Source organism: Pongo pygmaeus, chromosome 23, assembly GCF_028885625.2.
Source record: "Pongo pygmaeus isolate AG05252 chromosome 23, NHGRI_mPonPyg2-v2.0_pri, whole genome shotgun sequence".
Taxonomy (NCBI): Eukaryota; Metazoa; Chordata; class Mammalia; order Primates; family Hominidae; genus Pongo; species Pongo pygmaeus.
In genome coordinates this window covers 50,595,678-50,623,084 of record NC_085931.1, presented here as the reverse complement: position 1 = coordinate 50,623,084, position 27,407 = coordinate 50,595,678, and the positions used below count along the sequence as shown (strand labels likewise).

The following is a 27,407-nucleotide window of genomic DNA, read 5'->3' as shown; positions in this document are numbered from 1 at the left end:
TCCAGGCCTGGCTTAGATCCTGCCCCTTGCCCACAGACCAGTGCTCTGGGGCCTGGGAGGTGTCGGTACCTGCCGGAAGAGGGTACAGTTGACCCTTGGTGACCGCAGAGATGCCCAGGAGCCCTGCAGCGCAATCTTGGGGAGGGTTCCAGTGCCGGTGCCCTTTTCTGGGCCTTTCTGGCTGGCAGACACTGCAGGGTGGAAGAACTCGGCTGGCATGGGCAGGAGAGGGCTGGAGGCGTCCGGGGAGAAGGGACTTGGGGGTGCTGCTGGGAAAGGAGGAGACACAGCTGAGGAAGCACGCTCAGGCCAGGGGGCAGCCCCTGGAAGGTGGCATTGAGCACCAATCTCACTGGGCCAGCAGGGAGGGGCCACCTAATAAACTGACTGTGAGACCGTGGGCAAGTCCACCCCTCTAAGCCTTTGTTTCCCCAAGAAGAGCAAGAGAGAAATCCTGAACCAGCCCTTTTGATTCCAGGGGGCGGGGGCCCTGGGCAAAGACACAGCTTTTGGAGGCAAGCAGACCCGGGTTCAAGCCTAGGTCTCTTCCTCTGCAAAAGGGAACAAGATGCCATCTTGAGGGGCATAATTATGGAGAAGAAACAGCTTGAAGCTCCCAGCTCAGCACCAAGTACACAGCAGGTGTTCACTAGGATCAGTCACCTCCAGGTCCTGACCCCACCATGGGGCCTGGCCAGGCCTGGGGGCCACTGTGGGACAGCAGGTAGGTTGGGGCATCCCAGCCCCGGGTCAGGCACTGCACTGGATGGCAGGTCAGTCTGGCCTGGTTGGCTGCACATGGTGAGGGGCAGGGACGGGGGTGGGGGGTCTGAAGGCTGGGGCAGGTCTGGGTGTGGGGGGTAGCAGCAGCCTCTGCCCACAGTCTCCTCCACACCTTGCAGGTTGAGGGTGAGATAATGAAAAAATGTACCCAAGACGGCTGGACAGTCTGAATGTCCCGGCTGGGGTTCCTATGCCATACCATCTTACCATTTAAGGAAAACGTAAATAAATGGTTGGCTAAAGGGAATGAGATTGCATTCCACCAGAATGGCTCTCGGGTCAGCCCTATGCCCTGAATTCTGCTTTGGGAAGTCTGGGATCTTGGCACCTCAGCCACCCTGGCCAGCTGAGAGCCCATCAGCTTTAGGGAGGGTGACCAGGAAAGTCACCCCACTCGTGGCTCCTGGGAGGCGTCCCCAAAGGGTACTTGGGGTGGGCTCAGAGTCTTGGGCATCCCTCTTCTGCTGGGCTCCTCATCTCTCTGCCTCCCTCCACAGCCAGTGCTGTGAAACCAGGTTCCTGCCACGCTCCATGAGGACCACAACAAAGATGAGCCCATGATGGCAGGCCAGCTTAGTCCCCTGGCCCTGTGCCCAGAGCCCAGCCACGGGCCCAAAGCATAAACAGAACACTGCAGGTAGGGCTGAAGGATAAGTATCAGGAATTCGCAAAAGGGCTATTGAAGACACCAGGCTTTCCTATGTTTAACATCCCTGTGTATATGAAGATCTGTGGGCTACACACCTCTCAAATTCAGCTCTAGAAAAACACCACAATAATCTGGCAGCTTTCCTTCTGCTTGATAATGAGAGCCATGTGTACCCACCTCTTTCCCTTTTCACCATGGCTCCTAGGAAGCTCAGCATGAAGCTGCCTTTAGATGCTTAGGTTTTTGTTATAATTACCTCATCTTTTTGTGCTATTTGGCTCTTGATCTTTTATCATTGTTATATCAGGCCTGAGAGTCTATCTCTCATTGTCAGATATCCATCTGGTTCTTTCTGGACTAAATGTAATAATCTGGATAAAAATACTAAGGAAAAAACTCAGCCATCTCCCTCTGAAGCAGATGCTCAAGATGAGGGCTGTGGGGAGCTGGCAGGGCTCCCACCCCTCACCTTGACTGCTGTCATGTTTCAGCCAGGACCGGACAGGGCTGAATGGGATCTCCTCCATCTCACACAGGAAGTTCTCTGGATCCGGTGAGACGGCCGTAGAGGACAAGGGGAAGAAGCATTCGCCCAGGTCTCCCACATGCATGGGCTCAGGTGGGTCCAGCTCACCCTGCAAGGAAAGGGAGGTAGGATGGGGCAGGACTGGGAAGGGGGACAGCTCATGAAGGGACCCTCATGACCTGCTCCACGGCCCCTTGCTTAACTAGGCTACCCTCATGGCTAGTCTGACCTTCCTCTCACCTCCTCTACCTGACCACCTTCCAAAATCCCGTGAAAGGAATCTACCTCCTAACGCCCACTGGATGCCCCAGGCAGTTAGTGACTTCCCCTGGTACAGACCCTGGCCCAGCGAAGAAGCCAGGTCAAGGCTGGCGAAGGCATCAGAAGACAGGCTGAGTGGCCACACGAGTGTCCCGTGAGCATGACCTGGGGTGGGTCCCTTCCCTTTGCTGAGCCTGTTTCTGCATCCAAGGAGAGTAACGCCTTCCTTCCTAGGCATTTCCTGGCCCCCACATTCCTCAGCCCTGCAGCCCAGAGCGACCCCTTCCCAGAACAGCCGCCTTAATGCCCCCTCCAAGGCAGATGAACTCGTGCCACCCCGACCTCCGATGACTTGCTGAGTCTGGCACAAAAGGCTTCACCCTGCCCAAGTCCAACTGAGTCCCAGAAACTGTGCACCCTGATATCCTTTGTAGGAGAGCAGTGTGGGGGTATGGGGAGCTGCAGCAACTGTTACCAATCAGGGAGGGGACCAAAATGACATAGAAGGGACAGGAAGAACTGGCCCCACAGCCTACTCTGAGCAGATGGAGGGCCAGCCTAGGGGGCAGAGGTGCCAAGCCCAGGGTATCCCCCAGCTGTCCCTTACACCCCCCACCCCCAGCAGGGCAGGACCACTTTGACCTTGAGATCAGGAGCCCGGGTCTTGAGGTCTCACCCCCTAAGACTGCAGGATCAGCAAGAGCCCCTTCCTGGCCTGCAGGCCTCCTCAGACTGACCCCCTGGGGTGCAGAGGTTTGGAGTCCAGCCTCAGGGGTGGCTTCCTGCTGTGTCATTCCTGGCTGTGTGATGTGAGCACCACCCCACTTCTTGGAACCCCCATTTCCTCACGTGTGAAGTGGGGACAAATCATCCCTGCTGCACAGAGCCGTGGGGCAGACAAACAGCTGGCACGGGCACAGCGCCTGCACATAGTAGGTGCTTGTGCCTGATGCGACTCTCCCGTTCGCTTCAGCCTCACAGCCCCGCCGGCCAGGGATGACCCCCGTGGAATGGACCAAAAAATACTCAAAGCAACAAGAAGCAGCCAGTGCTGCTGGGTGCCAGGTTGGAGTGCTGACTGGGCTTGTGGCTGTGTGACCTCAGGCAAATCACTCCACCTCTCTGAGCCCTACTGCCCTCATCTGTCCAACAGGAGATGAAGGTCTAGCACACAGTGGGTGCCGTTTACATGGTAGACTGGAAAGACAGGGGGGTCCTGCCTGGGTGGGCAGGGGCCAGGCTTCGAGGACAGACCCGCCTGCTCAGGAGTCGCCAGGGGAGCTGACCTTGCTGTCTCTGGGGCCAGGTGGGCAGGCTGTGGGGTCCTCGAGACTCAGGTCATCGCCCAGCAGGATGGACGAGGACCTGTCTGAGTTCAGGGAGAAGGCTTCCGTCTCAGCCAGCTGCACCTGCAGGAAGAGGGGGTGGCCTCGGGTCACCCAGGTTTGGGATGGGCAGACCTGGGTCCTGGGGCGTGCAGCCACAGGCCTGAGGCTCTGAAGAGAGGCCGAGCAGTGGTCAGAAAGGTCCAGACACCTGCTGGACACGGATGATGTGTCCATCCTGTGCAGGCGCCCAGCCTGGGTGACTTGCGATGGTGACACAGTGGCCGCCTCCAGTGGAAGCCAGCCCTGAGTAGCCCATCTTGCTACCTGGACCTGAGGGGAGGTGAGTTGCCGTGGGCTGTGAACTCCACAGCTGTCTGCTTGCCCCCAGAACAAGTGCCCGTCAAGACTGGGCTGGACTTGACTCATCTATGGCCCCATGTGGATGACCTGCACAGCGCGTCACAGGCAGGGGACACTGCGGGGCCCAGAGACACTGGAGAATCTGCAGCCACCACAGGGCAGGGATGTGGGGCAGCCCAGACCTCCAGCTCCTGCTGATGGTTCCTGGGGACCGGCCCTGCAGCCACCTGAGGCTGGAGCCACTCTGGGGGCTCGAACACCCCAGGGAGAGCTCAGGGGCCCACACTGCTGGGGAGAGGGGAGGGGGCTAACTGCGCCTGCACTGGAGGCAGGCCCATGAGAACCCTTGAGCTGGGTGAGCCTAAGCCCCGAGCTGGAGGCCAGGACAGGGCACCTGGAGGAGATTGAGTGCCAGGATGATGCCCTGGGGGAAGAGCGGGCAGATGACCCCTCACGTCACAGAAAAGGCAAGCTGTCCTGCAAGTGACACACAGGCTCCCTGCCTGGCACCTGCAGCACACAAGGTGGGGCAGCTGCCCTACCCAAGCACCTACTGTGTGCGGCACGGTGCTGGGGTCGGCAGCTGTGGCCACCACACCACAGGCCCACACCTGGCCCTGGCTCAGGGAGCCAATCTGCCCCAGCCATGGAAGCTACGTGTGCCCACGTTGACCCAGCCTGGTCTCTACGGCCCAGAGCCAGGCTCTGCCCTCGGGCAGGCCCCCCACCAGGTTTCATGCTGCCCCTGCCACAAGGGGCCTTGCCTCCCAGGCTGCCATTACCTCTTGCTTGTCGTGGTGACACTTCTTGCAGCCGGCGGGTGACGAGTAGTGGTGGAAGATGGAGCCCGACAGGTTGTCGATGATGGTCAGCTCCCCCTCCAAGGAGTCCTTGATGATTAAAGAGACGCTGTCCAGCCACAGGTTCTCCTAGGCGGACGGGGACGGGGTGGGGACAGGCGGGATTATCAGCCGGGTCCCGGGGCTGCGGGGTGGGCAGGACACAGCTGCCCTCCCGGTTGGTTCTCTGCGCCCATGGCCTGGGACCGACCCCCTCATCACAGGGTCACCCCTTCTATGGAGCTGAGCAGGGTGGGGCCCAGAAAGACAGAGGTCTCTGTGCAAGGCCTCCCTGGCCCCGCTGCCCATCTGGCCCTGCAGTGCCTCCCCTCTGGCGACCCTCGCACCTCTCCAGCCCCTGCCCACCTGGGCAGGCGAGTAGCAGCGCCGGCACAAGCCGCCCTCGATGTCGCCCCCGCCGCCCGCCCCTCCCGGCCCTCGGCCAGGGGCGCCCGGGGAGCCGGTAGGCAGCCTCGGGCCGGGGCCCAGGCCGTGGGCCATCTCCAGCTCGAGCTCGGCATCCATCTCGGCGTCCTCCTGTGCCTCCTTGTTGCTGTCGTCCAGGTGCTTCATGAGCACAGCCACCACCACATTGATGAGCACAAACTGCGCGGTGAGCACGAAGCTCACGAAGTACAGCGGCGACACAAACTGCAGGCTGCTCAGGCAGCTACGCTCGTCGTGGGTGCAGTCCCGCAGCGTGTCCTGCGTGGCAGGGAGGGCGGTGAGGGTGAGGATGAGGATGAGGACATCCCAGAGGCTGCTGGAGGCAGAGGCCAGCCCAGGGCCATGCGCGGAGGCAGCAAGACCGAGATTCAACCCCCGAGATGGCCCCTGGCTGCCCTGCCCCTCTCTGCCTTGTGGCAACATCTGCCTGCCTCAGCTTCAGATGGCCCAGCCGCCATCTGTCAGATGACAGACGGATGGCCCAGCGCCCTCTCCTCCTCTCTTGCTCCTGCCCATGTCACCCTCCCCACAGCTGGCCTGCTTCCCCGGGACAGTCAGGCCTGAGAAGGGGCATCTGGGGCTTCCTTCAAGGGCCCCTGGGGAGTAGGGTGCATTCAGGACCAGGGCCTCCCTGTCCTTCCTTTCTGGTTTCTCAACTCAACCCCCAACCACAAAGCCCAAGAAGATTCCACCAGCTTCCCGCCCTGGGCCGAGGAGATTGGCCGCCTCTCCCAGCACCCCAGCTTTCTGCCTCCTTGCTGGGGGCACTGGGGGCTCTGCAGGGTTGGAGTGGGAGGCAGAACAGGCCTACCACTGCCCTCTCCACCCTAGGGCCCCAGAACCGAGGCCTCACCCCTGTCCTCTGGGAGCCCCTCCCTGCCCTTCCCAGCCCAGCCCGGGTTGCAGCCCAGGCCAGGGAGCCTCTGCCGGGTGACCTGGTCAGTGCAGCAATCACTAGGGGGCCTGGCCCTGGCCTTCGGGCCTGCCTGGGCCCCAGGTCCCCTCTGAAACTGGGTGGAGTTGTCTACCCTAGAATCTGAGCCCTGATCCCAGGCAACACTGGGGGATGAGGCAGTGTAGACAGGGGGCCTGTTCTGGCTCAGCTCTCCCCACTGTGCTGGTCCCGGGCAGGCCCCTCCACTCCTCCGTGCCCTGCATGCCCCTCCCATGTGTGGTGGGGCCCTGGGTGGGCAGAGCCCTGAGCAGCAGGACCAGCATCCTCACTGTCCCAGCACCTGGCTGATTTGTCCACCCCAGCCCGCCCAGGAATACCTTCATGATCCCATTCCAGTTGTCACCCGTGGAGACCTGGAAGAGTGTGAGGAAGGCCATGCCGAAGTTCTCGAAGGTGGCATGCCGGCTCATGCCCTCGCATGGGTTCTCGTCGTTGCAGACTGGAAGCAAGAAGGAGGTCAGCCCTGCCCGATGGCGGAGCGCCTGCGGGGCTCACCCTGACCCGGTGCCTCCCACCTCGCCTCAGAACCCTCATCACACCCTAGGAGGGGCCTGCAGACTGTGCCCAGCCCACAGATAAACTGAGGCTCGGGGAGATGGCACATGAGCTGGGGCTCAGGTTTGGGTGAGTCTGGCTCTGCCCCCCGCCGAAGAATGGGTTTCTGAGAAAGAGGGTGAAATGGGGTGAGGGCCAGCCCCTCGGGGAACCCTGCTTTCCGGAGCCATCCCGGTGCAGGGCGGAGCTCAGTGAGCGCTCTGTTGCTCTCTCCCCTGCCCTGGCCACTCCACTTGCTGGGGTGGCGCTGGCTCAGGACAGGCACCAACACTGGGGTAGGGAGGGCAGTTTCCCTGGGAGACCAGACAGCTGAGGGCCCTGCTGTAGGCATCTCCCCAATACAAAGACCCTGATGTGATGGGCTCAGGGGTCTCAGGCCTCCCCCGCCCCCGGCCCCCAGTTCATCCTGCAGCCCTGCTACACCCCCCACCACGGGCCTGCTCTGGGAGTCACTCACCCAGCTTCCCGAAGAGCTCCACCCCGAGAGCAGCATAGATGAAGAAGAGCAGCATGAAGAGGAGGCCCAGGTTGCCCACCTGCGGGAGGACAGGTGAGGCCGAGTGGGGCTGGGAAGCGGGTGGGGGCGCACCAGGCCTGGGAAGGGTGGAGGCTGGGGCAGTGGGGGTGGGCAGCCTGAGGGTCAGAGCAGCTGTAACATTCCCCCAGGCTATGTGTCCACGTCTGCCACCCCCACAGGACCTGGAGGGCAGGCTGGGTCCAGCACAGGGCTCAGAATAACAAGAAAACACTTGTGCCGCCTTTACCACAAGCTGCCCCATTTCCAGCATTTAAGGTTCCTGAGCTCACTTCCTCCTCACAATAATCCATGAACTATCTTTTATCCCCATTCTTCAGAAGAAGAAGGAGACAGACTGAGAAGTGACGTCACTTGTCCAGAGTCGCACAGCTAGTAACTGGTAGGACAGGGGTCCAAACCCAGCAGGCTGGCCCCACGGTCCATGCACACAATCTATGCTACACGCCTTGCGTGGCTACCAAGGTTGAATGGATGGATGAATGAAGGGAAGGGAGAAGGCAGGAGGTCTCAGCACTAACACTAGCTCCTCTACGAAACCACCGAAACGCACTTGTCCCTGTCACTGTCATCTGCTGGTCTGGGAAATCTTCAAGAGCAGGAACACAGCTGCATGAGGTCAGATTTGCCTCCTTGGGCCAGCATGAGGCCTGGCCATAGAGAGGAGGGAAGGCAGGAATCACACAGGCCCATGGGCCCCAGAAGCCTCTGCAAACCCAGCCACCCCCGTCCCACAGCTCCTGTGGGAGAAAGCGTCCCAGATTCCAAACCTAGTTCAAATCTATCCATGCACTGGAGACCACCTTTAACTCATGCTATGGATAAGATAAGGCTCAAACACATTCTTGCCCTAGAAATGAAATATCTCTTAGAACCCTCAGAAGGCCTTAGAACCCTCAGAAGACGTTCACATTAACTGCTGAAAAGTAAACCCCGTTAATCACCACTCCTCGAGTTTCTCTGCTCCACTCCAGAGCAGGGTTTCCTAGCCAGCCGTTCTATGCTGCTAGTGCCTGACTAATTAAATGATGTTCCCTTCATTAAGAAAACAAGCACTTACTGAGCGCCCGTGAGGCCAACTGTAAGGCCCTGACCGCTGAGAAGGATCTGGCGTGGTCGAGGCTCTAGGAATTCAGCTTTGTGCCCTGCACAGGCTGGGGCAGGCCTCATCTCTTAACCAGGATTGCCTTCAGCTTTTCTATCTGTCCCTTCCCTGCCGTCAGCATCTCAGAGCCGGCAGGGTTGCGGCAGCCTCCTCACCAGCTTCCCTGCCTCCAGCCTCTCCCTCCAATCCACTCTCCTCCCAGCCATCAGAGCCACCTTCTCAAAGGCAGCTCTGGCTGCAGCCTTCCTTGTCTAGAACCCTCCTGTGGCACCTGCTGCCTGCAAGATAAAGCCCAATTTTGCTGCCCTGGCATTGAAGGTGTGCTGTGACCTGGCCCCCAGGGGCCCCCTCCCAGCCTGATCTTCCAACCCCACACACTCCAGCCACACAGAAAACAGCTCCACAGTGCCTTGGCATATTATTTTCCCTCTGCAGGGAGGACCCTCTGTCTTTGCCTGGAAAATACCTCCTCCCTACCCCTCAAAGCCCAGTCCATGGGTCACCTCCCCTGAGAAGCCTTCTCTGATGCCTCCTCCCTCTTCTTGGGGCAGAGCCTTGTGGGAAGAGGCTGGAGTTTCCATTTTCGTAGCACTTTACATAGTATCGAGGAAATGGCCAATGTCCATACAACAACATGAGCAACAGCAAATGGATTTTGAGGGGTAAGCACCATTTCATGGCCAGTGGCACTTGGCACTTGCTTCTTCTGAAGTGCTAATGCACTTGTAATGACTACCATGGGTCTCCTGCTGGAGGCTGGGATGTCCTGAACATCTTCACGTGCCATGCCCCGTGCTAGCTCTGCACTGGATTTGGGAGTCATGATGGGACCACCCAGGGGTCAGAGCATGGGGAAGGAGAGTGGGAGCAAGGAGGCCAGGGAGGCCGAGCCACACACCTGCCATCCCATCCCTAGCAGCCTCTTCTTAAATGTCATTTCCCATGAACCAGGCCTCTTAAGAGCTTCATAAGCTTTAACCATCTGACACCTCACCGCCACCCTTTGAAACAAGCACTTGAGGGAGTGATGCTTCACCACCATCCTCATTTCACAGGCAAGGAAACTGAGGCACGAAAAGCTAAGTTGCATGTCCAGGGCCCAGGCTTTGCTCTCAAGCATTATGGCCCAAGCCGGGGCTCCAATCTACTTCCTGTCGGCACAGCCTGCAGCCCAGCATCACCCCCATCTCCCATGGGACAAAGTCCCCTGAAGGGATTTAATGTTAGGAAAAACCACATCTCTGAATGAATGCCCTTGCTTTCCATCCAGACCATGCCACTTTCCCTTTATACCGAGGCTGCTGGGAAGCTCACACCAAATTCAGGAACAGAACTCACCCGTGTCCTTAGCCCCAGTCCCCGAAAGAATTAGCTCTGCTTCCACCTTCCCTGGGCCATTAATCTTGTATCCTCATTTTTAATGTGCAGTATCTGTGCCTTGTATTTTAAGTTCCTGATGACTTGATGAGTCATAATGAATAAATAAATGTGCCTGAGGCTCGGCTGAGAGCAGAGGCCACCCTGAGGGGAGGGGGAAGGGGAGCCTCAAGCAGTCAAGTCAGCGGGGGAGGGAAGGACTGGGATTGCAGAATTCCCAGGAGGATGAAAAAGATGCCCTCTGTGGCCCTGATCACATCTCCCCTTTCACTAACCACAGGGTGCGGGTAGAGCAACTTCCCTAACTTCTCAGATCCCCACCTGGGTCAGGGTCTCATGCTGCCCCTCCTGGAATGCCATCTCGGAACTTCTCCACCCACACTGCCACCTCCTTCTGCCAAGCCACCCTTGGAAGTCAAGCTCAAAGGTCCCCTTTCCTAGGCTGCCTTCCCTGATCTCCCCAGGGAGTGTCTGGCACTCTTCTCTCTCTCTGGAGCATGCTAGAGGTCCCTCCCCACATTTCCCTGAAGTATCCATCTCCCTCCACCAGCCTGGGGGCAACCAAGGCCACAATGTGGACCTTCAGTGCATGCACAGAGCTGGACACAGAGTGGCACTGGCAACCACGTGGTGAAGCCGGAAGAAAGAGGCATAAAGGGACCCTTCCTGCCTCTCAGCCCCTGGCTCAAGAATGCATCCCCAGAGACATCATCTGCCCTGGCTCTGGCAGATGTGAGGAAAAGGGAAATCAGGGCCTTCACGCCCCAGGGCCCAGCCTGACACCGATGACCCCTAGGAGGACTGCCAGAAAGAGTGGCTCTTACCTGGGGCAAAGCTTGCACCACCGTGTCCAGCAGGGCCCGCATCCCTGTGGCCATCTTCAACAGCTTCAGCACTGCGGGCGAGACCCAGCCCTGCCCACTCAGCCCCAGGCCGGTGGGGACGTGTGTGTGCATGCATGTGTGCACGTGTGTAAACTCAGGAGAAGAGAACATGAAGGCACGTGCAAGCAGAGTCCAGCTCTCAGATGCCACATTACAAGAACGTGGGTGCAGCCACAGGGTGAGTGGGGCATGCAGAAAAACATGTGGACACAAGGCGTGGGTGTCTCTGTAGAAAAGCCCCCGAGGATAGGGCATACTCATGGGAACTGAGGTCTATGAAGTGTGTGAATGAGTGTGCCATGAACTGTCATGGGCACAAAGGACCAGTGTGAGTGGCCACATCTCTTCTCTTCCCCTCTCGATAAAGAGGACTCTGGCATCACTCACTGAGTTTCTGGCAGGCAGAAAAGCAAGAGGCACCTGGGCTCGCCCTGAGGCAGGAGGCTTTTAAAAGAAGTGTACGAACTACCTTGAAGGGAGGGAGAAGGGTCTCTGAAGACCGTGCGTCCCAGTCACTGTGTTTGAGAAATGCCAGCGAGGAGCTGGAGGTGTTTCACATCTTCCCAGTTGGACTGGGTTCCTTGCATCACACTCTGAGACTGGACCCCATGGGTCATGGCGTTATAAGGAAGTGGGAGTGTGTATCCATGTGTGCTATGCAAAGCTGCCTGTGTGTTGGGGGAGGTGTGTGCACACAGAGGGTACATGCGTGTGTGTTGGCTGCATGCCTCCCGGCTCCTGCTCACCCCTGTTCAGCAAGGAGCCCACCATGCCTGCAAACTCCTGCCCCCACCTCTCCCCATCCCACTCCTGTGTGCTCTCATCAGGCAATGAGGAGTCTCATCCCGCCCCTGCTTGTCCCCATTCCCTGTCCCACCCCTTGCCCCTCACCTCGGGCAATGCGCAGAACCCTCATGATGCGGATGATGGTGGGGTTGATGGGCAGGGCCGCGTTGATCTCGATCTCCTCCAGGGTGATGCCCATGACTGACAATAGCACAATGGCCAGGTCCAGCTGGTTCCATCTGCTCAGCCGTGCATGGGAGGGCAGGAGTGGGCATGAGGAGGATCCCTCTGGTTCAGACACACCTTAGTGGGGGGAGCCTCCCAGGTCCTGACCCTTCTATTGTGGCCCATTAGGCTGTGTGGCTGCCCTCCCTTACTAGCCCCTCCTAACGCCACTGGGTCCAGGCCCCTCTCTGCTCCCCATAGCCATCACTCCCTCAAGCAAGGGGCTGATCAGGCTAAATAAATATCTCTGGCCTCCCACAGGAGAGGAGGCATGGACTGTGACTTCCAGGTCTAATCTTGAGCTGGCTGCTCTCTCTGTCTGGCCTTAGGCTAGTCCATCAACTTCTTTGAGCCTCACTATTCCCTTCAAAAAGGAGTATTAGCATGAGGCAGACCCTGCTCTGCCCATAGGGTAGAGACAACCTACCAAAGATGAGCCAAGAAGGGCCAGGTAGAATGCCCTACACCCATCAGATGATACCATAATCATTTCCTGTTCAGAGCTATAAGCAGTAGCTGGGGTGCCTGTCCATCAGTGCCTAGATGCTTACTGGTTCCCCTCTTCAGGCTGCTCCAGGCTTCCCTAAGGGTCAGGACTGCTTCTTCATCCTGCAGTCTACCCTATTACTGCCCTAATCCAGCCTGGCCACTCACCGGTCCTTGAAGAAGCGCCTCAGACCAAATGCCACCAGCTTCAGCACAGCCTCCAGCACAAAGACAGTGGTGAACATATAGTTGCAGTACTTGAGGGCTGTCTCCAGGGACTATGGAGGAACAAAGAGAAGCATGATCCAGGGCCCATGACCTGCTCCACAACCTTCCTCCACTCAGAAAGTCTCTGCCTTTTAAAGAGAGAATTTAGTCCATTTACTTTTAGTGTAATTATTTATATGCTGCTTTTATTCTTTCCATCTTAATGTGTACTATTTATTTTATGTTGCTATTCCTTCTGTTTCCTTTTTCTTATTTATGTGTATCTGGTCGAGTTGGTACCTTTGGAGGCAATATAGGGTATTAATGAAGAGCTACTGAGCCAGACTGCCTACATTTGAATCCTGGCTTAGTGCTCACTCCATATTCACCATATGATCTTGAGTAAGTCATTTCATCTTAGAAAGCTGGTATGCAAATTAAATGAGCTAATAGTTCAGTGCTGGAAACAGAACAATACTTGGTAAATGTAAGCTATTAATATTCCACTTTTCCTGTTAATTTGGAAGTTCTATAATTATTGTTTCATTCTGCCAATGGTTATCCTTCTTTTTTCTGCATTCATAATATTCCTCTCCCATCATTTGAAAGAAGGTATTAATTCCACACCTGGCAGCTCTGCTTCCCTCTTCTTCCCCTCCAATTCCATCAGGGTTTTTAGAATGCACTTGCTCCTCACATGCCCCTCACATACCCGGTCTGCAACAAGCTGGGAAATGGTCATCCTCACCCACCCCCAGTGTTTGCCTGAAATGGTCCTTCTACCCTTTTGCCTAGTCTCCAGATACCCAGGTAGTAAAGGAGGCTACATGGTAGGCTTTGAATGCAAATCTAAGTTCCAGACCTGGTTCCACTACCTATGGCTGAGTAATTTGGGCAGCATATTTAACCTCTCTAACCCTCAGGTTCTTCACCTATAAAATCTAGACAAGGGATTCCCCCTGCCAGCCTTAGGATTGCTGCGAGGATTAAAGAGTTCATATATGTAGTGTGCCTTGCAAAGAATCAATATTTAACACATCACAGTCATTGCCACCCATGTGCAAGCCACAGTCCAAATGCTGCCTCCCTGACCCACCTTCCCTCTGACCGTTCCCTTCCAGACTCTGAGCTTCCTGAGGGCAAGCTTGTCCGGCACCTCCTCCCACTGCAGTGCCCAGCATAGAGCCCAGCATGGAGGGGCTGCTCACATCCTGCTATCAGCTAACCTCTTCCCCACCCTATCCCTGGGGTGGGGTCCTGCTGAAACCCCACCCTCACCTTGTAACCTTGGGCTGGGAGGCAGACCAGGGCTCACCGTGGGCTGATTGTAGTGCTCCAGGGACATGGTGACCACGTTGAGGCAGATGATGAAGGTGATGAAGATGTCCAGGTAGTGGCTGGTGCACATGGAGTGGATGAGCAGCCGGGTGTGACAATAGGTGGCATAGTAGGGCAGCCTCTGGGCCTCTGCAGGTGGTGCAGGGGGAGTGGCACAGACCACAGAGGGTTGGGGTCAAGAGAAAGGGCACAGAGCACAAAGGACAGAAAGGTGGAGGAAAAGGAGGGGGCAAAGAGGAAGATGTTGATCCACCCCAGGCCCTGGAATCAGTGTTAGATCTCCTCCACCCAGCCAAAGCACCATGAGAGAAACTGTGGGGAAGGGTGACAAAGAAGGCAGGACATTCATTCTCTCCACCTACCCCAAATGAGCTTGTGGCAGGAGCTCTGGGCCTGCCTGCAGGGAGGGCAGGTTTCCCATGGCCCAGGGCACCCAGGCTCTGCCTTTGCCCTATGCCTGGGCTGAACCCCCAACGGCCTCACTCAGGGTGGCAGTGGCGTCAGCCATTGGACTCTGGGTGGACACTGATGGGGCTCAGAGCCCCTGGACAGGAAGATGCTGGGAGAAGTGGCTGAGCCCTGGGCACAGGGGCTGTATCTTTTGTTCTCTTCCAGCTCCAAAGGCTCAGGAGGCTGGGGTCAGGCCCAGGCAGAAGGGCCTAGAGCTGGGTGGCCCACGCCCTCCACAGGCACCCACTCACTCCGGCGCTTCTTCTCCAGGCGCCGCAGCCGCTTCTCCTCACGCCGCCGCGCCTCTTCAGCCTCCTGGTGCTGCCGGCACTTGTGGAAGTTCTCCACCACGACACCCACAAACATGTTGAGCACAAAGAAGCTGACGATGAGCAGGAAGGAGATGAAGTACAGCAGCATCCAGGGGTTGTGGTTGGTCACAGGCTGCAGGGGAGTCAGAAAGGGCTGAGGAGGCTGATGAGGCCCTACAGGGCCACGGGGAGGTGCCCATCCTGACTGAGCCTCCATGGAGTGGGGATGTATTGAGCCTGCCTCCAGGAAGGCGGCTGTGAGGTCTAAATGAGGCAGCAGGTAAGAAGTAAATATCCTGGGCATGGCACAATATGGTCCTCAGCCAAGAAAGCCACCTCTCCTTACCTGCTCAGCGGCTGCCTCCTGGAAACATCCATCTTCTTCCTCTCATTAACCTATCCATTCATTCACCTATGCATGCATCCATCCATCCATCCACCTACCCTCCCACTCACCCACCCATCCATCCACCACCCATCCACCCATCCATCCATCCACCCACCTATCCATCCACTCATCCACCCATCCATCCACCACCCATCCACCCATCCATCCATCCACCCACCTATCCATCCACTCATCCACCCATCCATCCACCCACTCACCCATCCATGCATCCACCTTCCATCTACCCACCAGCCGGCCAGCCACCCATTCATTTATCTACCCATCCATCCACCCACCCCCCATCCACCCACCCATCCATCCACCCACCCATCCATCCATCCATCCACCCATCCATCCATTCACCCATCCATGCATCCACCCATCCATCCACCCACCAGCCACTTATTCGCCCATGCAGAAATAAGGCAGAAAACAAGGCGGCCAGCAGAGGGGAGAACTTGGATGCACAGATTCCTTGGTGGAATCCATGTATGCATGTGCTTGCGTGCACTGGTGGAGGTGAGGAAACAGAGCAGACAAGGAAATAAAGAAAGATGCATCCAAGTGTTCTCATTCCTCCCACATAATACCGCCACCCCCACGTCCAGCTCCAGAGTCTTACTGGGTGGGACCCATGAAGCCAAGAGCCAGAGGTCCATTACCAGCCTGGGAGTTGCACACAGCCCTGCTTCCATCACTGAGTGGGCCCTGTCTTGAGCTAGAGAATCTTTCTGTTTCTTCTCCCAGTGACCCCCTCAGTCTGGACACAGCCAACCTTGGTCAGCCACACGTCTTGCCTAAAGTCCCCGCCTAGCCCCAGAGGGAGCCCTGCTCCCCAGGGGTCTCGGAAGCCAAGGCTGAGTCTCTTCCCTGACCTCCTCCACCCAATCCCCCTCCCCAAATTCATCTTCACCCAGCAGCCCTCAGGAGGCTGCACTGACAAGCAGACCTGACAAGCAGGGACACCACTCTTGCTGTAAGTCCCTCACTGGCTCTCTCTGCCCTCAGAATAAACTTTTGCCCCTTGTCATGGCACACTTGGGGGCTTGCAGACCACCTAACACTACCTGCCTCCTCTCCCCACCTCATGCCTCTCTGATTTTCTACTCCTGGCTCCCAACTCCCAATTCCCTAGACACATCACTCTCTCACCCTCTCTGTTCCTCTGCCAGCTGGCTCAGCCCCTCTTCTCTGCCTGCACTTGGTTCTCTACCCACCAGGCTCTGCATCCCTCCAGGCAGGAGCAGCTCAGATGCCTCTTCACACAGAGTGGGGGGATTTGCCAAAGCAAATGGAACGATGATTTACGCTACCCAAGGAGTGGCTGTAATGGTGAAGATTCAGGCCAGGATGTGAGGGGTGGCTTGTGCTGACAGTGGGGAGACACTGGGGCTGTGGGTCTCGTTGGCACCAGTTTCAAATTCAAACCACTGGACCCCAAGGACAGCATGTCCCTCCCTGCATCAAGACTTGGCCTGGTCCCAGCTACACCCACCTGCTGGTCCACAGCAACAGCATCCAGTCCATTGTACATGATGTTCACCCAACCATCCTTGGATGCCAGGACAAAGAGGGACATCAGAGCCTGGGAGACATGGGGAGGGGGAATGCAGGGGTGAGGACTGTGAGTGACTCCAGCTGCAGCCACCCCTCCTCAGCTCTCTATTCTTCTACCCCTGGGAGGCAGAGGGACAAAGAAGCCTTCTCTGTGTGGCAGAGCTGTGCCCTCATCCAACAAACTCTCCTAAGGACCTACTATGTGCCTGCCACATACTCTCGTAGTTGCTGTTATAGAAGAAAAAGTGCTGGACCCACGGTCCTGGGTTTTGGTCTCAGCTCTGAAATTATCCAGCTGTGTGATCTTGGGCAAAAAAAAATTCATGAACTCATGTCCCCTCACCCACAGAATGGAGCTAACAAATACCTTTCTGGCAGGTGTGCTGGGAGGGCCAGCTGAGGCTCAACCAGACGGTCCCTGCCATCCTTACTCCAATGGGTAAGACACGCTTGCCCCAGCATCTGAAAACAGGAGCTCGTGAGAGGGGTCAGGAGCCCCGGGTCAGAGCCCAGGCCGTGCCACTCACTGGCTATGTGATTTGGGGCAAGTTCCTCTATGTCTATGGGTCCATTCCCTCATCTGTAAAATGGTAATAATTCCTCTCCCTGGTTTTGAAAAGGAGGTGGTTCCCAGAACACAGCCACCCAAGGCTTCCACATAGATGGCAGATCAGCATCCTCACGTCCCTTAAGTGAGTTCACATCTGGTTCTGCAGCACTCAGCACAGAACCGTGCACACAGCAGGTGCTCAGTAAAGGTTTTCTGAACTGAACTTGAGCACAGCCTCCTGTGCCATCTTTGCACCAGTAGTTAGTAGGTTCACAAAGGGTCCCATCTCACCAGAAACTGCCCGGAGGTCACATGTCCTACTCAGGAAGCCCTCTCCCCAGGGCAGAGGTGGTCACACCCCCCTCTGTGCTCCTGCCACCGTGGGCCAGGGCATGGGGTTCCGGAATGAGTCTCTGGCCCCGCACTGGCCCCTCCTTCCCACCATCCAGAGCACAGACCCCTTCCTCTTCCCTTCCCAGGTGGGAATGGTGCCGAAGGTGTCCAGAAAGTGTTCAGACCCAGGAGCAGGGAGAGCAGAGGAAGACCCCCTGCCAAGGGCACAGGAGGCTCCTACATTCCAAGGACCTGCCATCACTGTCCCCGTTGACAGATGAGGACACTGGAACAGAGGGTCTGGCACTTGTCTGAGGGCACACAGCTGGTAAGGGCCACTGAGGAGTCAGAGGCTGCAGGCCAGGCTGGAACCCTCCAGGGGGCTCCAAGTGCGGAGAACACCCCATGCAGGGTTCCAGGAGAGCCCGATGCCAAGTAGACCCAGAAATGCTCCAAAGGGGTGGGGCTGGCACTGGAGCGGGGCCCATAGGTGAAGGGGGTCAGGAGCACGGGCACAAAAGGCCCCTGGCAGGCTCCCCCTCAACTTCCTAAGACATCTTTTCCCCAGGACGGCAGGGGTAGTGACTGTCCTGGTTCCTGATACCCTTTCCCTGGGCACTCACTGCCCCTCCAAGGCCCCGTGGCTCCCCTCCCAGGTGCCATTGGGGGGCAAGCCCTCCAGTGGGATCTAGCTGGAGCCTGCTCCTCCCTGTGTGCCCTGGGGCAATGCGTGCCTACATCTGGACATACCTGGCCTCCTGGGCAGGCCCTCAAGAAATGAGAGCAGGGAAGGGGAGGCAGTCAGCCAAGGGCTATCACCTGGGGCACTGCCCAGATGGGTCATGCCTGGCAGGCCCCCAGAAGAGGAGACCAAGGGGAAAGCAGACATCAGGCAGGGGTCTGCATGTCAACAGAGCAAAGAGCAGCAGGTGGGTGACGGGAGAGGGTACCACCCTGGGCCAAGGACTTGATATCCTTTCATCTCGACCGCAGCCTGCCTGGCAGGCTATAACATTCCCATTTCATAGATGAGGAAACTGAGGCTCAGGGAGGCCATACCTACAGAAAGCGGCAGAGCTGGATTCACCTCCAGGACTGCTTGATTCTAAAACTCCTGTCAGGGGTCCCTGGGTCGGGGGTGGGAGCCAAGAACCAATGTTCACAAAGCACCTACTAAGTGCAGGCGTTTGCTGGGCACTCTGCACACAGAGTCTCTAAGCCTCATCTCACCTGAGAGGTGAGTGCTACCCTTACCCATTTTGCAGAAGAGGAAACTGAGGCTTGGAGAGGAGAAGTCAGTGTCAGTCCTGGCAGTGCAAGACAAGCCAAGTCTGTGAGTCCCAGAGCCACTGGCATCCAAGAGAGGGGAGGGTCTGATCAGGGCTAGGAGGGCGGTGCTCACCTGGCCCAGGTTGTCGAAGTTGTATTTGTGATGGACCCAGCGGTAGTTGGCGGCCATGCAGTCCGAGCGGTTGGTGATGTTGCGGGTGTCCACGCCCAGACAGTGGTAGAACTTGCCCTTGAAGAGCTAGGGAAAGGGGGCAAGGTTGGTGCTCTCACAAGTGAGGGTTGCAAGTCAGAGAGAAACCTGCCTCTCGATCGCGTTTACTCAGCCTGTCTTGTGCTCAGTCATCTGGGCCCACGTCTGTCTCCCTCCCTGGAGGAGGAGCCCACAGCTGGCAAGGCGCATGAGGTTGTAATGTGGAATCTCTCCCCTGGCTGTCTGAGACTTCCTTTTCCGCAGTCACAGAGCCCAGTCCCTGCCCAGACTGGGCACCCCTCACCTGCACTCCCAGGATGCCAAAGATGATGAAGAAGGCACAGCAGATGAGCACGATGTTGCCGATGGGCTTGAGGGAGGAGATGAGTGTCTCCACCACCAGCTTCAGGCCCGGCGCCCGGCTGATGACACTGAGGGCAGGGAGAGGCCAGGCACACATAATCCCTTGGCCAGGCCAGGAGGCAGCCCCTACTCAGCCCAGAGTCACCAGGGCTGAGCATCCCAGGGCATGAGTCCCCGGGGCTCACCAGGGCTGAACACCCTGGGGCATGAGGACAGTCGCCAGGAATGCAGAGAACGCGGCCAGGCAACCCAGACACGGGCAGAACAGGAGGCAAGCTGCACCCAGGCCTCAGATCTATAGCAGCAGCAGGGTACCTGCCCTCACCCCTCACTGTGCCCAGCTCCTCGGGGTCCACACCACACCCTGGTCTAGGGACTGATGCCCGGAGATGGCAACGAGCCACTCAGGGACACGCAGAGTGGGCAGCAATACTGGGGTCCAGCTTCAGCCCTGCTCTTCCAGCATGCCCCACCCCCAGGGTCTGCAGACCCCTCCCCCGGAAACAGCGCAGGGTGTTTGGCACTCACTATTGGAGGACCGAGTGGGCGGGTAGGGAGGGCGGAGTGAGGGCCCAATTCGACCCGTGGCTTCCCTGTACAGTGCATGACACTTTCCCCTATCTGCCCAGGAGGGGTCCTCACCGCAGGGGGCGTAGGGTGCGCAAGAGCCGCAAGACTCGGAGGACCCCCAGGATCTTGGCTCCCCCGGCCGAGGCCAGGGACACCACGATGTCGATGATGGACACGAAGACAAGAAAGCCGTCCAGCACGTTCCAGCTGCTGCGCAGGTACGCCTGTTCGCCGAAGTACAGGCCCAGCGAGACAACCTGGGGCGGGGGTGGGGCCGGGGTCAGGCCGCCGCGGGAGGGGCGGGCAGGTGGGCGGGGCCAGCCGGGCTCTACGCGAGGGGGCGGGGCGAGGCCTGAGCGGCTTTGGGGAGGGGGCCGGGTCCTGCAAGTGGCGGGGCCGGAGGGAAGGGGAGGGTTCAGGCCGCCCTCTGAGGCCGGTTGATGGGCGGGGACAGGGCAGGGTCAGGGCCCAGCAGGCCGCCCCGTTAGGTTCCCGGTGCCTCTGGCAAATCCAATTCAAAACTGCCCGCCCTGGGAAGCGCCCCAGCGGGATGCTTCCCCTGCGCCCCACACCTCCAGCAGGTGCCTCCATCACACTCAGTGTTCCCCGTACCCGTCTGTCTGGCGGGGTTGTGACTCCCGTGAATGGGGACGCGGCTGACCCCCTCCGGGTCGCGGGAGCCCAGCCCAGGGGCTGGCACCCGGAGGGGTGGGCCATGGGGCTACGAGTGGAATGAAGCCGATGGCAGGCGAGTGACAAGCTGAGGCAGGGGCTGACCCCGGGGCCAGGGACCCGAGCTGGGGCTGGCAGGGGTCCCGGGTGAAGCCGGGAGCTACCTTCAGTGTCATCTCGCCCACGAAGATGGCCGTGAAGATGTAGTTGGACACAGTGAGAAAGATGCGTTCCTGAAAGCATCGGAAGATACCATCGGCCCAAGGGCTCCCAGAGCTGCCCAGCCACTGGCCAGCCGCTGCTTTGGCCAAGATTCGTAGAGGAGAGGCTGCCACCTCTCAGTTCACTGACGCTTTCCCCGCCCCAAAGGCAAACTCCCCGTCCCGCCTCCCCACCTCGGTGAGGTCTCTCTGCCCCCCTCAGCCCTGGCGAGCTGTCCCTTGGCCTGGCCCCTGCCCTGCCCAAAGGCTATAGCCACTCACGGTGCTGCCGGCCTCGATCTGAGGCCGCTCCAGGGCGATGGTGATGCAGTTAAGAAAGATGAAGGCCAGGACGACGTAGTCGAAGAGCTTGTGGGCAATAATGGTCTGACACAGGACCCGGAACCTGGGCAGGGTGAGCGGGGGCTGCCTGAGCGTCAGCTGCCTCCCACCCTGGCCAGAAGGAAGGCAGAGGGCCCAGGCAGCAGTGCAGACCACGCTGGCCTCGAGGAAGCAACCCCTATCCTCTCCTCTGGCCAGGTGCCGACTCTACACCTGCTCATGGTGCCCACTTGGCACCGCCTTCTCTGACCATACACCCACACCATGAGGTCACCCACCTTTCCCTGGCATTCGAGGCTTCCCCAGCCCAGATCCCTGAGCCTGTCAGGAGGATACCACGCTGCCTAGTACCCTCTGCTTCCGCCCCAGGCCTTCCCTCAGGCTGCTCCCTGCCCCTGCACCAGCCTCCTCCTCTTCACAGCCCCTGATGTGCCTACTGGAATGCCACCTGCCTCCAGAGCCCAGCACAAAGGCCTCCTCCTCAGGAAGCCTTCTGATGTCCCCTCAGATGCAAGCCATACAGGCTACTTGAGAATGGTTCAACCTGGTGCCCAGCACAGGGATGGCCTACACTAGAGGAGAGCCCAGGAGAGCCTGGCCACCAACATCCATCTTGCCTAAAGTCCTCGCCTAGACCCAGAGGGACCCCTGCTCCCCAGGGATCTTGGAAGCCAAGGCTGAGTCTCTTCCCTGACCTCCTCCAGCCAATCCCACTCCCCAAATCCATCTTCACCCAGCAGCCCTCAGGAGGCTGCACTCTCCCCTGGAGTCCCCCACCTCTGGGCCAGGAGGGTCCGCTGTGGTCTGGGAGAGCGCCACCAATGGCCTTGCCTGGCTTGGCAGAGATCCGTCCCTCCCACGTCACCCCTACTGTAACCCTCACCCCAGGCCTGGCCCCGCCCACCTGTTCTCGGGAGAGAAGAGGTAGACAGACCAGTCTTCGCGGACCTCGCACCAGTCGGGCTTATAGACGTCGATCATCTTGCGGACGCGGAAGCACAGGGTCTAGCAAGAGGAGGACGGAACGCCGAGGGTCAGCGATGCGCAGGGCTGCCGGTCTCCGCCCATGCGGCCATCCCGCCAACTGGGGTCGCAGGGTCACCTCCGAACTCTCTGCCCACCCAGGGGCAGCCAGGGAGGGCTTCTCTCCCAGGAGCCGGCCCAGCTCAGGTGTGGGCAGTTCTGGCCCCGCCCCCACCCCCCCCCCCGCCTCACACCTGAAGCCCTACCCGCTCCGGCCACGCCCCGGCCACGCCCCCCGTGGGCCTGCCCGTTCGGGCCTCGCCTCCTGGGGGCCTCACCCGCTTCTGTCCTATCCCACCGCACCAGGTCCCCTTCGGCCCCGCCCCCACTCACGTAGTCGATCTCCTCCTCATCCTCCCCACGATCCCCGCGGTCGCCCATCTTGGTGAAGACGTCCTTGGCGATGCTGGGCATCCTGCCATTGCAGTCCTCATGCCCGGGGGCCGGGCCCGCCGCCCTCCAGGCGGCCCGGGGGTGGGCGCCCACCGTGGGCACCAGCTCGGCCAGGTCCACCGAGTCCCTGTTGTCGAGGGACAGCGTCCGGCGGTGGTGGCGGTGGCGGTGCGCCAGATGGGGCCCGTGATGAACGTGGTGGGCGTGCGGGGCATGCAGGGGTGCGGACCGCGGCAGCCCCTCGTCCGCGGCAACCTCGCAGACCCGGGCGCCAACGCCGCGCTCCGCAGAGAGCAGGGACTCATGCTCCGCCGACGGCGGCTTGTGCTTGAGGCTGTTCCAGCTGGAGCGACGGCTGGCCCAGGCCGCGCTGCGGCCCCATGGCCCGTAGTAGGAGCTCCGGGAGCTGGACTGGAAGGAGTTCCTGTTCGGGTCAGCGCCCCACAGGCACACCCACAGCTGGGGCACCAGGTGCCCAAAGGCAGCCTGCACCCCCGCTGTGGCTCTAAGACCACCCGCCTGGCCAGCGGGTGACGGAATGGGCTTGACCCTAGAGCTCCTCTCCCTGTTCCACCTCACTCCCATCTACATCCACAGGGACATGGGGGCACATCCACCCGGAGGTTATATCCCCTCCTGCCACCTCACTTCCCTTGAGGAAGGTACAGCAAGTTAGGGCCATCTTCCCATTTTGCAGGTAAGGAAACTGAGGCAGTAATTTGCTCATGGTCACACAGCTTGGAAGTGGCAGAAGGTGGATTCAAGCTGCAATCTGCCTGACTCCAAAGCCCAGCTCTTTTTACCCTACACATTGCTGCTGAGATGAAAATCTAATTCTCTGCACCAGACCCCACTGGCACTAGGCCTTCATTCATTCCTTATTGCCAGGTCCCACTCTGGCACTGGGCACCCAGGAATGCAACAGACATGGCCCCTGCCTGACTTTGGCTGGGCACCAGAGTCTGAGGCTAGACTGGCAGGTACCTCTCTTCAGGGCCCCTCCACACACACCCCAGCAGGAAGCACCCGTCCAGAGCTCCCCACAAGGACTCACCAGGGAGCGCTGGTCATAGCTCATCCTCCCTAGAGACATGACGCTGCTCTTTCGGGAGCCCAGGGCCACCAGCATGGGGTCTGGCTGCAGTGAGAGTCGGGGGGCAGGTCCCGCAGCCCCAGCAGGACCTAGGTGCCCACCCAGTGGGAGACTGGGGTCCAGGTGCCCATTGGGGGTCATGGGGATTGGGCAGAGCTTGGGATCTGGAGGAGTGAGATGGAGACAGAGGGAGGGACAGATGGCAGACAGGACAGAACAACAGCAAGGGAGCCACGAGACAAACAAACAAGGAAGGAGCAAAAATGGAGAGCTTTTCTGAGGAGGCTTCCTCTACCAGGAAGTCTTCCTGGTTGCACCTCATCACAGTGCCTCCCCTTCGCCCCACCTGCAGGGCTCTTAGCTTTATTTAGGTATGTGTGGACCCCTTGCCTTCTGTGCTCCGGACCAGCCTGACACCTCACTCCCATGCCCACTATGGGAAACAAGGCAGAGACTGTCCGCCTCGGTTAACGAGAAAGACACTGGGTTAGGGTTGGGGGATACTTGTTCCAAGATGCCCGGTAGTGCCAGGTAGGACCAGACCTACACCTTGACCTAAGGCCCCAAGGCTCTAACCAAGGGGCCCTGGTATGTGGAGGGATGCAGTGGGCTGCAGCTACCCCTTTGCCTAGAATCCCAGGGGTCCATGGGTGTCACTGACCTCTGAGATTTCACATATTTTCCAATTATGAACATAAACAACAAACCATAGATAAGTAGCAGTCCCTGAGCCTGGGCTTGAGGGGAAGTCAGACGCTGTCCCCTCTGCCCACCTGGATCTGTGGGGAAGGCTCTGGGCTCTCTAGGTGACAAGCGAGGGCCTGTTTACCTCCGCTGCTGTCCAGGCCTTCCTGGAGCTTATCAAACTCCTCCATGTTGGATGAGCTCTGGTCCTCGTCCGAGTAGGAGCGATTGGCATCACCCTGGGAGAGCATCCGTCACGTTAGAATGCAGGTCAGCCCAGCTCCTCCCTTCCCAGCTCCCTCTAGAATTTTTCTATGGATGTTTCCACAGCCATTTACAAACGGGAAAACTGAGGATTGGAAAAGAGAAGTGAGATGCTAACAAGAACCTATGCCACAACCCTACATCTGCCTGACTGCGAGTATCCCCAGAGCCTCAGAGAACAGAGGGAGCAGGGCCCAGAGTCCCTAATCTTGGGGGATTTCGAATCTCAGAGATGGAGAAGCCTAGTCCTACATCCCTGGGGGAGAGCAGGGATAGCAGACGCAGTCTCCATTTGCATGCTTCCTATGATGAAGAGCTCACCACCTCATCAGCAATCCCTTTCTTTAGGGATAGGTTGCCTGCTAGAAGTTTGAATTGCAGCCCTCCCCCATCCAGGCCACCTCTCCTTCGCCCAGTCTTTTGCAGGCCCTGTGGGGATGCTTCCTCTGCCAAGACCACAGTCACCTCCGCCTGGAAGCCCTCCACCAGGATGGCCACCAGCAGGTTGAAGAGCACATAGTTGCCGAAGGTCATAAGGGCGACAAAGTAGAGGGAGGCCCAGGGAGAAGTGGAGGCCATGCCATTGTAGAGAACGACGTTCCAGTCCTCCTGGGTGAGGATCTGTTGGGGAGACACAGTTAGCCCTGGGGTACCCCTAGTCCAGGGCTAGGCTCTACAGGGAGGCATGGGAGCTATCAGCCCCACCCCTCCCAGGCCTACTGTCCCATCGCTTCCCCAGCACACATGAACACACAGAGGCCACTCACCTGGAACACGGTGACGATGGCCCACAGCAGGGAGTCGAAGTTCTTCCTGTCGGGCACCGTGTCTCCAGTGTCCGTGCGGAGGCTGAACTTGCAGCCAAAAATATGCATCCCAAGGATGCTGGGGAAAGGATGGAAGAGGCTCATCGGACTCACATGCACCAAACTGCCCACCCACCTTGTTTCATTCTCAGTCAACTCAGTAAAATGCAGGGCAGAGGGAGGCGGGGCAGCGTTGGTCCCATTTTACAGAGGTGAACACTGAGGCTCAGGGGGTCATGCTTGCTGAAAGCCACAGGGGACTGAGGGACAGTGTCAGGCTTCACACCCAGGTCCAGGTGGCTTTGTCCAGAGAAGCACAGTGGGCCACATCCTCCCCCAGCCACAGCAGGTGGCTCCTGCCCACAGCCTCAGCAGGTGCTGAGGTATGGCCCCCAGTGGGGTGGGCTCACCTGAAGATGAAGATGAAGAGCATGAGCAGCATGCAGAAGGTGGCCACGTTGTCCATGGTCTTCATGAGCACCACGAGCTGGCGCCGCAGGGCAGGCATGAAGCGCACCAGTTTCAGCACGCGCAGCAGCCGGAAGGTCCGCAGCACCGACAGCCCACCATCCGCCTGCCCCACGATCTCCCAGATGCTGCGGTCCCGCAGGGCAGGCCCGGGGTACAGGTAGGAGGCAGCAGTAGGAGGCCAGGGGGAAAGGAAGACAGAGGGAGAAGGGAAAACAGAGAGACAGAGCTTCCATTCATCCATCCATCCAACAAATATGTTGGATGCTGCTCCACGCCACGAGCTAATCAGGGGCTCTTCACCTGGAGTCCATGGACCACCACCACCCCCACAAGAAGTCTCTGGCTAGAATCCGGAGGTCCATGGATGTCGCTGTCCTCTTTTTGAGATTTAACATGTCTTTTGGTTATCAATGTAAATAGGAAGCCACAGAGAATTAGCAGTACCTATGGCTTTGTGGCAATCAAAGTAAATGATATATTCACGTCACGTGACAGCCGATGCAGCTGTTTCCCAATATTATTTATGCCCATCCCTTCCTTGGAAAGACAGCTGTCACAGACCCGCTGCTAGATCGTGCTGTTTAACTTTACAGAAATATGTTGATAAATCACAAATGTTTGACTATTTCGATAATTGTTTCAGTGCAACGGGTTTCCACAGACATCTTATGTCCTTTATATACTGGCTGGGGTCTTTGCAGTAAATCTCCCCCCGAGCCACTCTGCTGCCGGGTGGGTTGGGGGAGGGGTACCTGATGATGACAATGATGCTGTCAAAGATGTTGTAGGGGTTACGCAGGTAGTCGAAGAGCCCAAATGCAGCCAGCTTCAGGATCATCTCCAGGGCAAACATGCTGGTGAAGACCACGTTGCAGATCTCCAGGATGTTGGTCAGCTCCTCCGGCTGTGGGACATTGCGGTGGGGAATGGAGACCCAGTCAGGCCAGAGGGCAGCTGTGGATCCCCTCTGGACACCCACCCTGGCTGTGTGACCCTGGCAGGTCGGTGTCCTCACCACAGCTCAAGGCCCCGAGGGCCCCTCTCAACTCTGCTACCTCAGGGTCCTGAGAGGTCTGCTGAGATGGTGAAGGTTGGGGGACCCCACAGGGCTGACCTTCCACAAATTTGAAAATGGGTCTTGTAGTGCACCACGAGGTAAGTGTTCTGATACCCATTTTACAGATGACGAAAAAGAGGCTTGGAGGCCAGCCTGAGGTCACACGGCTAAGATGCAGAGCAAGACAGGAAAGCAGGACAGGCGTCGCTAGACGTCACTAACCCATTTAGTGAGCACTTACCACGTGCCAGGAACTGTTCTATGCATTTTACAGGCATCACTTCACTTAGCCCCTCACAAAAACCCATCTGCAGGCAGGCAAGGATGCGGGTTCACAGGACACCAGTCCCTTGCCTGAGGCCGCAGAGCTAACAAGTGGTGGGGCCAGGATTTGAACCCAGGCAGCCTGGCTCCAACACTCCTGCCCTTAACCCCCGCCTGTGCAGAACTTTTCTCTCCCCTTCCCAGCAATGGCCATCTCAGGACCAAGGGTGGCTGGGGACATCGTGCCCCATGAAAGGAGGATGGACACAATGTACCTGCTGTATGCCAGGCACAGTCCTGCACACAGAGCACCCATGGTGGCTCTTAGCACACCCAGCAGCTCTCGGAGGAGGATATTCAGACCCAGGGAGGTTAGAGGACCTGCCCAAAGCCACTCCTCTAGTCTAGGAAGACTAGCTCCCTCCTCCAACAGCCGCAGAGCCTCCCTCTGCTCCTAGAGCTGTTTATCCCTGGTTTTTAACTGATATCC

At 58.4% G+C, this 27,407-nt stretch overlaps 1 protein-coding gene across 3 annotated transcripts in view; it reads right to left on the bottom strand.

Moving 5' to 3' along the window:
* Positions 1 to 27,407, bottom strand: part of CACNA1I (calcium voltage-gated channel subunit alpha1 I) — a 133,076-nt gene that overhangs the window by 5,257 nt on the left and 100,412 nt on the right. The window contains exons 11-36 of one of the 3 annotated variants that reach the window (XM_054470172.2): positions 26,349 to 26,500; positions 25,536 to 25,721; positions 25,087 to 25,204; positions 24,785 to 24,940; positions 24,201 to 24,294; positions 23,333 to 23,535; positions 22,219 to 22,689; positions 21,767 to 21,867; positions 20,803 to 20,926; positions 20,485 to 20,553; positions 19,721 to 19,905; positions 19,020 to 19,146; positions 18,638 to 18,763; positions 16,291 to 16,380; positions 14,348 to 14,540; positions 13,624 to 13,775; positions 12,270 to 12,379; positions 11,496 to 11,629; positions 10,545 to 10,615; positions 7,161 to 7,239; positions 6,466 to 6,587; positions 5,113 to 5,451; positions 4,690 to 4,836; positions 3,506 to 3,628; positions 1,902 to 2,067; positions 70 to 266 (exon numbers count right to left, since the gene is read on the bottom strand). In XM_054470172.2, coding sequence (XP_054326147.1) covers positions 70 to 266; positions 1,902 to 2,067; positions 3,506 to 3,628; positions 4,690 to 4,836; positions 5,113 to 5,451; positions 6,466 to 6,587; positions 7,161 to 7,239; positions 10,545 to 10,615; positions 11,496 to 11,629; positions 12,270 to 12,379; positions 13,624 to 13,775; positions 14,348 to 14,540; positions 16,291 to 16,380; positions 18,638 to 18,763; positions 19,020 to 19,146; positions 19,721 to 19,905; positions 20,485 to 20,553; positions 20,803 to 20,926; positions 21,767 to 21,867; positions 22,219 to 22,689; positions 23,333 to 23,535; positions 24,201 to 24,294; positions 24,785 to 24,940; positions 25,087 to 25,204; positions 25,536 to 25,721; positions 26,349 to 26,500 — 4,035 coding nt within the window. Of the gene's footprint in view, positions 1 to 69; positions 270 to 1,901; positions 2,068 to 3,505; positions 3,629 to 4,689; positions 4,837 to 5,112; positions 5,452 to 6,465; positions 6,588 to 7,160; positions 7,240 to 10,544; positions 10,616 to 11,495; positions 11,630 to 12,269; positions 12,380 to 13,623; positions 13,776 to 14,347; positions 14,541 to 16,290; positions 16,381 to 18,637; positions 18,764 to 19,019; positions 19,147 to 19,720; positions 19,906 to 20,484; positions 20,554 to 20,802; positions 20,927 to 21,766; positions 21,868 to 22,218; positions 22,690 to 23,332; positions 23,536 to 24,200; positions 24,295 to 24,784; positions 24,941 to 25,086; positions 25,205 to 25,535; positions 25,722 to 26,348; positions 26,501 to 27,407 lie in introns of all 3 variants that reach the window. The other 2 variants (XM_054470170.2, XM_054470171.2) reach the window with 2 other exon arrangements.